Genomic DNA, 10,215 nt, shown 5'->3' on the forward strand with positions numbered 1-10,215 from the left:
TTGTAGGTCCTGTTGCACATACATTGCTATTTTGTTGGGTAGAGCAATAGTTACGGTATGTCTGTGTAAGCTCTCAGTTGTACAGGAGTGGTCGATCGATGAAAAGGTTTCTTCAGCCGTCATCTGTACTTCTTTGAAGGTGTCGGACGTTTCGCTTCTTATCCAAGATGCTTCTTCAGCGAACTAAAGTTTTACTGGTAGTTTCGGCCCTATATACATCCCTACTGTCCAGACGTAGCGGTGCCGGACTCTGCTATGATAGGTCCCTGCTCTCAGGTTGGGGGGAGCAGAGGACTACTCCCTGCGGCTCCACTGATTGCTCCTATTGTGCTGACTAACAACTGGCCGGATTGCCCTATTTGCTCTGGTATCACCTCATCAGCATTACTAATCCTATGTTGCCTAAGCAGGCTGTTGTACGAACGATCCAAATTGAACCTCACACCACCATATCCGTTTAGTGAAGGATTTAGCTGTTTTATGAAAATCGCTTCTTTTACTCCCAAAACTGAGAGCAGGGACCTATCATAGCAGAGTCTGGCACCGCCACGTCTGGACAGTAGGGATATATATAGGGCCGAAACTACCAGTAAGACTTTAGTTCGCTGAAGAAGCATGTTGGATAAGAAGCGAAACGTCCGACACCTTCAAAGAAGTACAGATGACGGCTGAAGAAACCTTTTCATCAATAGTTACGGTACAAAAAATGATTTGCATTTACTCCTAATGACCATTTAAAACTTGGAATTTGAAGTAGTGTTTTTTTAGGAATCTGTAATGCTTTACTTAGAGTCCTTGTTGTTGTTAGGCATTTTTTTGCCTTATTATTATTTATTCTTTTGACACAAGCTTTTGAAAACTGGTACCACTACTGTCTTTTTTCACTGCAATCTAGCCCGTGGTTGGCATTGGCAAATCTAAGTCACCTCCTCACTCGGTTTAGTGTGTTGTTGTGGGTCCACGTAACGGAGACAATTAAGGGAACGTGAAATGTTTCTTAATCTTAGCAGCAGAGCACCTCTTATTCAGCCTGTCACTCACACCATTGACAGCCGAGGACACGTTCTGGAATGCATATGATGACAGGTAAGAGTTGAGTCGGAATGTTCTCAGCATATTTAGGGGACACACCCACAGTGTCTGGGAGCTGAGTCGGAGATTTTATTTTACACGATTTGGGAGTATCAATGTTCGCTCTTGTTATAGAATCAAAGTGGGTCCGAGGAGTAATTATGAATGTATATCATTTATTTTATTCCAGTTGAGTAAATACATCTGCTTGAGTCGTAAATTCAAACTGATAGGAAATGGCGGGCACTATGACCAGGCATCTCATCCAGCAGGTGCACGGCAGGGGGCGAGTTTATGTTAGATATACACATGTATTTCACAGCATTTTCTGTTTGAGTTGGATCCACTTGTTAGCCGTTGGGATAAACACGTCTCCACATTCAGTCGTGTGTGCTCCTTCCTCAACGGCTACAGGCACACGTTTTTTTCGGCAATGGATGCTACATCATACAGTATTTAGTATCAAAACTTAGAGCAGACATGTATTTTAAGCGTGACGTCCCTGATCCGCTGTTTAAAGGACACTTTAATCATCTCTTCCATCTATAACTGCTTCAAATGTAAATTTCTCCACTGTGAGACTAATAAAGGCATATCCAATCCAATCCAATCCAAACAACAAAGAGCATGCACAAAAACGGTTAAGATTGAATGATCGTCTGTGTCGTCCTGTATTATTTAACGACTTCGATGTCCGATACTTATTTGTTTTTCTACTTTCTTCTTTCCCTAGCCTTTCACTGTAAATTCGTTATTTCTCAGTTGAATGAAGGGTTTCTTCTTTCTATTGTACGACTTATTCTTGACACCTGTGTATATTCTGCGTTTAAGACTTATTTGTTTCGCAATAACTAATTTGGTTTCTCACACCAGGGTCGCAAAAAGAACGTGGAACAGATATGTGCGTTTTAAAACCATCTCAAGCCAGCGTTGGCTTTCTTTCTATTATTATATTTTATCTATGGTTTTATTGTTGTGTGCTTTGTTTTTATTGTAAAGCTTCCTTGGGTGTTTTCAAAGGCGCTTGAAATTAAATATTATTATTATTATTATTATTATTATTATTATTATTATTATTATTATTCATGATTTCGTTTCATGACTCATAATTCATTCTTGGTAAGTCATGTGGGATGCACTGCACATGCGCACCAGTCAACCTTTGAGCAACTACTTCCTGAAAGGGTCGCGTCATACGATCTCTTTCACGCCAACCCTGGGAAAGATTCGCAGTAAAGTTGGAGGTAGATTATATCCCGACGAGCTGGACAGATAAAGGTAAAACTTGAACTCTGACAAACAAATGGACTAAACATGTGTAGAATTGCCCGCATGATGGGATTAGCTACATGCTTAATTGCTTACAGCTAGCACGAATGCAAAATGGCACTCTAGACAGACTGTACGCTTGCGTTTGACATATTTCTTAAACATTAACCGCCGAGCGAATTCTGTTTGTATCGTTGATGAGGAGCAGCAGTTAATTCCTCATAACACCAAAGAGAGCGTGACTACTAGTCACTCAAAATCGCCTGAGTTCTATATTTTAAGAGGTTGTGGTTGGATTTATTTGTTTTTGTTGGAGGTGGAGGGGGCATCGCACCAAAGGACATATTTGACAAACGCCAAGCGAATTGAATATAGCAAACGAATGTCAACGTTCCCCGTGTCTGTATTTTAGCACAATTGCAGTTGGCGATTAAATCCGACAATTAGAATATTGAGTTCAAAGAGCACAGGCTTTCAATCCACTCATGACTGTTAGACGTAAAGCTTTACAGCGTATATTAAGCAACCAATCGAACAAACAATCTTGCAAGCTCTAAAACGTTGATATTAAAGTTTTGTGTTGGCATTGAGACACACTACAACGACGGCATTTAACTTCTTTATAGTCAGTCACATGATAAAATACAACATCGTGCAGTGCAGTGGTACATTACTCTAAACTCCAACACCAATCGTAGTCCACTCGTTTGTTCTACATGCATATGAAACTGTTAGTAAGTTGAATGCTATTGGTTGTGTTGACAGGGTTTTTGTTGCTGCGTGGCAAAGTGATACACCCTGTTCTGTAGACATTGCCTCTCATGGCTGTGCCCATCCCACACGCATTTTCATGTCCCAACGCTGTTTGGAGTAGACGCCAGATGATAAACCTGAGGAGGTCCAAAATGTATAATTTTGAAATGTTTAGATAAAATATAGATTTTGTTCTATTCTGTATAATCTAGTTTTGAACGATTAATCTTTAATTTGATATGTTGGTAAAGTGTACCATGTTTCGTAAAAACCAATAATAAAACGATATAATAATGTAAACTGTCAAACTGTCATTATGACCTGACAGCAGGGCTACAGTAATTTTGGATTGGATATGGATATGACTTTATTAGTCTCACAGTGGAGAAATTTACATTTCACAGCAGCAAAGTGATGAAAGGAATGAAAGTAGAAAAACAAAACACAGTAAAGTCTCGTTATATCGATATTCAAGGGAGTCCGAAAAAATATCGATATAACCGGGACTATCGATATATCCGACCCTGTTTGCATGTAATTTTCTCCGTGCGTGCATAGAAATAGTATCGATATAACCGGGACTATCGATATATCCGATATCGATATAACGAGACTTTACTGTACATGAGCTGCTGGAAAGGCAGCCACTCTCGCGGCGCCGTCTTGAAGTCAAAAGACCAAAAAAAAAAACTAAATAACAAATAATATGACAGCATAGAGACAATATGACAAAACAAAGACACAGAGAGACATTCATTCTTCAGGACTTGCTGTACCCTCTTTGTGATGACATGAAGCAGTTCTAGATGAAAGAGGAGAGGATCAAAGCGTCTTTCCAACAGTGGATCAGGGACATCATGGTGGAATGTGCACGTCGACTACAAGCTAAATGTTGAAAGCAAACACGCAGCTGTAGCATCCATTGACGAAAAGAGATTATTTCACATCCCCTGTTCCACATAAATCTGCTTCAATTTCAAGCCGCAACAGTTCCACATACGCATTGGTGCTCTGCGCTGACGCTCCTTTCTTCTTATCGCGGGTTCCTCAAGCCATGCATCCATCCAACCGCAGACTGTCCACCAGCACTGACCTTTCCGCTAAACAAAGCGGGGCTGTGAAGATGCTGCCCATTACAGGCGCAAAAAAGCACAATGGCCCTTTGGTGTCCAGCGATGGCAGTCGAATGGCTCCGACATTCCTCCCATTCAAAAACAGTACTGGCATATTCTTGCTGCCGAAAAGGCGCAACCGCTCAGTACAGTCTCCTCCTTGATGAATGTCGTGGTCAAAACTGCTGATAAACAATCTGTATCCGTTCCACACGATGCACAACAACACAAAGTGACAAAAGAAAACACAAAACAAGACAAAAACAACCAAAAAAAAGCAAGGCTCATGAGAGCACTCGCTGAGGCTGCCTACTCGGGCGCCATCTTGGACTTCATCTTGGATTTTCCTTGTGGAATCATCACCAACTGTAGTCATCATTAGTTGACAAATAAGATCATATCATTTGTAAACCGTAGCATATCACACCAACAAGCAGAGTAACAATCATTAGCCTATGGCTTGAATTCTTTCAGGTATGTACAATGAATAATAAAGACAATAAAGATGACAGTATATTCAACTTTGACGAAACTTTGAAGATGCACAATTTTGTGCTGTCACGTTTAGCGTTTGAATTGGATTGGATTTACATGTATTAGTCCCGCAGAGGAGAAATGTACATTTTGCTGCAGCAAAGTTATGAAAGGAAGATGAAAGGAAAGAAAGAAGTAGAAAAACAAAATATAGGAGCTGCTGGAAAGGCATCCTCTCTTGCAGCGCCATTTTGAAGTCAAAATAACAAAAAAAAACTAATAAATATGACAAAACAAAGACACAGAGTCATTCATTCTTAAAAATTTTATGTACCCTCTTTGTTACAAGAAGCACTTCTAGATGAAAGAGGAGAGGATCAAAATGTCCTTTTCACCAGTGGATCAGGGATGTCATGGTGGACTGTGCATGTCTACTACAATCTAAATGTTGAAAGCAATTAATCATAGAGCACAATATTCTGTGAGTCTTGAGAAATCAGCCAAAATGGTTCAAAACGTTTGCTTTCACCAGGGTTGCCATCCGTTTAAATGGTCTGCACAGAATGAGCTAAGTAACATTGGATTGGATTGGATTAGCCTTTATTAGTCTCGCAGTTGAGAAATTTACATTTCACAGCAGAACAGTGATGAAAGGACATTTGGAAATGTAAATTACACCCGTTGTTCTTGATTGACACTTCACACATTTGAAAAACATCAGAAAAAAAGGAAAGGGGGAAAGTAATATTATCGCGAACCCATTTTGTTTCTTTTGTCCATACCATTGTCTAATTACAGTAATGTTTGATTACTCGCAGTCCACTGAGAGCTATTGCCACTGGATGTACGTGTGCCATCATGGTGACAATGGAGTCATCCAGCCAATTTCTCTGACCGTTTTCTTTTTTTTTTTTTCCTCCTTCTGGTCGCAGATAGCAATCCACCTGCCAACTGCAATCATGTCAGACTTCAAAGAAGATGGCCGACTCGAGAGCGATGATATGGTTGACTTCTCCCTCATGAAAAACCGTCTCCACTCGTTCAATGGCTCCAGTCTGGTTGAGCAGGTGCCTGCGGAGCGACTGGCCCGGGCCGGATTCTACTACACCGGTCACGCTGATCGGGTCCGCTGTTTCAGCTGTGAAATGGCGGTGGAAAACTGGTGCAGGGGAGACACACCGGTAGAGAGGCATAAAGAAGTAAGTCCGGATAAGATGGAAATACACGCGCACACACGCACGCACACACCATCTCCACTTCCAACATATTTGATCTGAATTCTAGGTTTCCCCACTGTGCAAGTTCCTCAGTTGCACCCATCGCACTGATTTCCAGCACAGTTCACAGTTGACAGGCTCGAGATACAATGAAGACGCTGAAGATATGGAATATCGTTTGAGAACAGGTGAGGTGGTTGACGAGTCCACCTACCCGATGATCCCTCATATGAGGCGGGAGGAGGCCAGACGTCAGACGTTCTCCTCTTGGCCATCCACTGTTCCTGTGACAGCCATAGATCTGGCACAAGCTGGCCTTTACTACCTAGGCCAGGGTGACCGGGTTCAGTGTTTTTGCTGTGGTGGCATGCTAGGGGGCTGGGAAGCAGGGGACACGGCCTGGTGTGAACATGGGAAACATTTTCCCCACTGCTTCTTCATCCTCGGCCATGATGTGGGCAACATCCCGTCCGAAGAGGGTATGGGCGTGCAGAATCGTAGCAGTCCACCTCAAGTAAACAGTCTCGTGCCTATGAGGAGCTTTGAAGAGAGGCTACGCAGCTTTACGGGAGTTCAGCACCCTGTCGATCATGCTGGACTTGCAAGGGCTGGCTTCTACAGGACGGGTATGTACTTGACTACTATATATACATACATACATACATACATATATATATATATATATATATATATATATATATATATATATATATATATATATATATATATATATATATATATATATGTATGTATGTATGTATGTATGTATGTATGTATGTATGTATGTATGTATGTATGTGTGTGTGTGTGTGTGTGTGTGTGTGTGTGTGTGTGTGTGTGTGTGTGTGTGTGTGTGTGTGTGTGTGTGTGTGTGTGTGTGTGTGTGTGTGTGTGTGTGTGTGTGTGTGTGTGTATCTCTCTCTCTCTCTCTCTCTCTATATATATATATATATATATATATATATATATATATATATATATTTTTTTTTTTTAATGTTTGTGTCCGTGCGTGTGTAGGAACAGGAGACATGGTGATGTGCTTTCGTTGTGGTGGAGGACTAAAAGGCTGGCAGCCTGGTGAAGACCCATGGGAAGAGCATGCCAAAAGTTACCCTGGGTAAGAACAATTATTTCAACAAGCGTTTCACCTAATGTTGGTGTTTAAACTCGTATGACATTCCAAACTCTCCATTAGATGCAGCTTCTTGTTAGAAGAAAAGGGGCAAGAATTTATCAACACCATCCAGCTTCAAAATCACCAACAAAACCAAGCTGTAAGGCTACAAAAATTACATTTATTTGCCACTCAAGTTTGAAATCTCAATTGGTAATGCCCATTTGGGACATGATCACACTTTTTGTTGACAAATATGCCTAATCAATGACTTTTTAAACTTTTGTGACATTTAAGGGTGTTTTAATAGAGAAACAAGTATTGTTCTATTTCAGTTATGAACGCTGGCGCGTGTGGTTCCCGCTGCTCACCCACAGAAAAACATCCTGTGACCTTGAGAGTTTTGAAAGGCGCCTATAAATGAAATGAAATGAAATGTATATGTACTCCATTCTTTTCAAGATTATGGCAGTTTGGGTTTGAATTGTTATTTTTCTGTTTATTGTTTCAAAAATGTTCAGTATGCTGTATAAGGTCTGTGCCACACTTAAAGGACAACCGACGTCTCCGGACAAGTTGTGTCCATAATTTGTAAAATGGCTTCAAATGACTTCTACTGAGCGTATTTTACAAAGATTCCACCACATATAGCTATATGTAAAATAATTTAAGACTTGCGCTGAATATTCCGGAAGTCTTGTTTTTGAGTTGGTGACGAGTCCTCACCCTACGTCACTGACGGAACGCCCCTGACTGAAAAAAGGACACATTGTAGCAGTCCTTCCATCACGTCAATGCATTTTGCTGTACTTGTTTGGTCTGAAAACTTGTGTGTGTTGCACCAAAAAGAGGCAGAATAGGGCGACAAAGCTCTGTGTAAGGAATTAATCAGCCTGTGGAAACGGGCTGATTAATTCCATACACGGAGCTTTGTCGCCATTTTCTGCTTTTTTTGGTGATACACCCCCCCCCCCCTATTGCCTCAAAATGGCACAGAATAAATTCTTTAATCAATTGCAAACATGTATGCTTTCCTCTTCAGAACTATTTGAATCATATTCATAACTGGATGAGTAACAAGAAAGCATATTCTCCGAATCTGAAGCCATTGTTATGATTCTCCAGCAAGGCAAGACGTCTTGGGGTGACAACACGAAGTGGGGGCGGGACTTTCTGAAAATGCCCAATTCGCAGGTCAATTTTTTGCAGATTTTGGACACTTTAAGTCATTTTTATTGGTGTTTTGCATTTGAATAAAAATATCATACTACGTGTTTTGGGTATTTTAGATGCTATAAAACGTTTTTCTGATGTCAGCTAAGAAACAAAAAAGTGATGTTGGTTGTCCTTTAAAATTATTTGGTTTGTTCCAATTGGTCTTTTTAAGCAGATTTGTTAGATTTTATATTTTCAAAAATTCTATGTTGCATTTTAGTGTGTATAATTTTTTTATAGGGGGTATTTTTTAAAAAAAGGTTACAAACTTTTGTGTAATAACAAATTAAACAGCAATTCTGAAACGACTATACGGACATAGAGCAAAACCGAAACATACATTTTCAGGACCTGAACTACAGTAGACTGCAACTGGTGATTAAGTTTGGGAAAACGGTATAATGGAAGATTAATATGTCTGTGCAGGATATTTATTGTCATTCTCTCCTTTCCTAATGCACCTGTTTCTTTTCAGACCTCAAGTCATCAAAACGGATTTACAGCGTACAGAAATGGTAAATAGTTGAGATTTTATCCATCCATTGATTAATCCGTTTTCTGTGCCACTTTTCAGTTCAGAGTAACGGGAAGACGGGTATCTTATTTAATCTGATTTAGGGTGAAACGCAGACTGCTGCCTGACAGGACCTAACACTTGTTAATCATGGTGCCCATGTAAAGACAAACAATCAGACATACTCAGATTTGCAATGCCACTTTGTGGGAAATGAGATGGCTTTAAAATCTGGGTGTGAAGTTATCTAAAATTGTTGATCCTTTGTATTTTGTTCAAAGTATGTCATAAATGTGTTCACGTGAGATTAGTTTTTATTGGGAAAAAGGGTTTCTCCTTTAATCCCATCAGAAAAGACATCATTATGTTATTTTGCCCCTCAACGCTTGTGATATTATTTTGCCCATGAATTCCTAAGGTGTATGCAGAAATCACAAACAAACAAACAAAATATCAGAAGATGGGCAACCGTGTATGTTGTTGTTGATGACTAAGCATGTTTTTTTCTTCTGTTTCAGATGAAGACCCATTGGAAACACTACGGAAACTGCAGAGGGAAAAACAATGCAAAGTGTGTATGGACAGAGATACTTGCGTCGTCTTTATCCCGTGCGGTCATCTGGCCACCTGTGAGGAATGTTCACAGACGCTTATTAAATGTCCTATTTGTTGTGGGGCAATTACACAGAAGGTCAAGACGTACATCGCTTAGGAAAAAATATAATTTTGCCAAACATATCCTTCTGTGCTGCTGTCTCATAATCCCTGACTTTGTATTTTAATATGTGTAGGTAACCTGTAATATTACAAAAGACTGTTTGATCACAAGAATAGCTATTATCAGGCAAGAGTGGATGATAAAAGTGTTTAATAGGTGAATAGTAAGTATATAAACACTCTGTTATTTCTCCCTATTTCCATTCCAGATGTGCCTTGACTTCAAGTTGCTTTTAATTTGATGTGTTTGGAACAGCTCCAAATTACTTGTAGTGGGAAATACTGTATTTGATTTCACACTCGTTTGCTTTTACTTTTGTTTAGAAATACCTTGACATTTTGAAGAGGTAACTTACATAGCTATTTATTTTTAAATAAGGGTTGCACCAATAAAATGAACTATTTGATCATAAATCATGTTACACTGTGTGTTCATACGGAATACTACCTAATTAAATAACAATTTCAAATTACGTTTTTTTTTTTACGTTTGGTTGATACAGGGCGAGTAAGTGCAAGAAAATGGTTTCGATCCCCTACAGCAGAGGTCCCCAATCCCCGGGCCGCGGACCGGTACCGGTCCGTGGGTCATTTGGTAGCGGGCCGCGCAGAAAGAATAAATCAGTTACATAATTTCCGTTTTATTTATTATCTGAGTCCGAACTATGTTTTATTTTGAAAAAATAAAAATTACCAGATTACATCCCTCTATGACTTACTTTTGAAGCATGTCAAAACGCTTGTGTAGATCACGTAATA

The 10,215-nt window shown here is 39.9% G+C and overlaps 1 protein-coding gene across 2 annotated transcripts; it reads left to right on the forward strand.

Moving 5' to 3' along the window:
• The first annotated feature begins 2,227 nt into the window (after positions 1 to 2,227).
• xiap (X-linked inhibitor of apoptosis) lies at positions 2,228 to 9,870 on the forward strand. Of its 2 annotated transcripts, XM_088989552.1 has the most exons (7): positions 2,228 to 2,349; positions 5,612 to 5,878; positions 5,964 to 6,522; positions 6,914 to 7,013; positions 7,092 to 7,170; positions 8,701 to 8,740; positions 9,258 to 9,870. In XM_088989552.1, exons 2-7 carry the CDS (start codon positions 5,639 to 5,641, stop codon positions 9,449 to 9,451), a joined length of 1,212 nt encoding a protein of 403 aa, XP_088845678.1. In that variant the 5' UTR covers positions 2,228 to 2,349; positions 5,612 to 5,638; the 3' UTR covers positions 9,452 to 9,870. The 2 variants fall into 2 exon arrangements, with proteins under 2 accessions (XP_088845678.1, XP_088845679.1); XM_088989553.1 differs by lacking the exon at positions 7,092 to 7,170.
• The last annotated feature ends 345 nt before the right edge of the window (positions 9,871 to 10,215 follow it).

Source organism: Hippocampus bargibanti, linkage group LG02 (genome assembly GCF_051943395.1).
Source record: "Hippocampus bargibanti isolate YZ-2025 linkage group LG02, ASM5194339v1, whole genome shotgun sequence".
In the NCBI taxonomy this organism is placed as follows: domain Eukaryota; kingdom Metazoa; phylum Chordata; class Actinopteri; order Syngnathiformes; family Syngnathidae; genus Hippocampus; species Hippocampus bargibanti.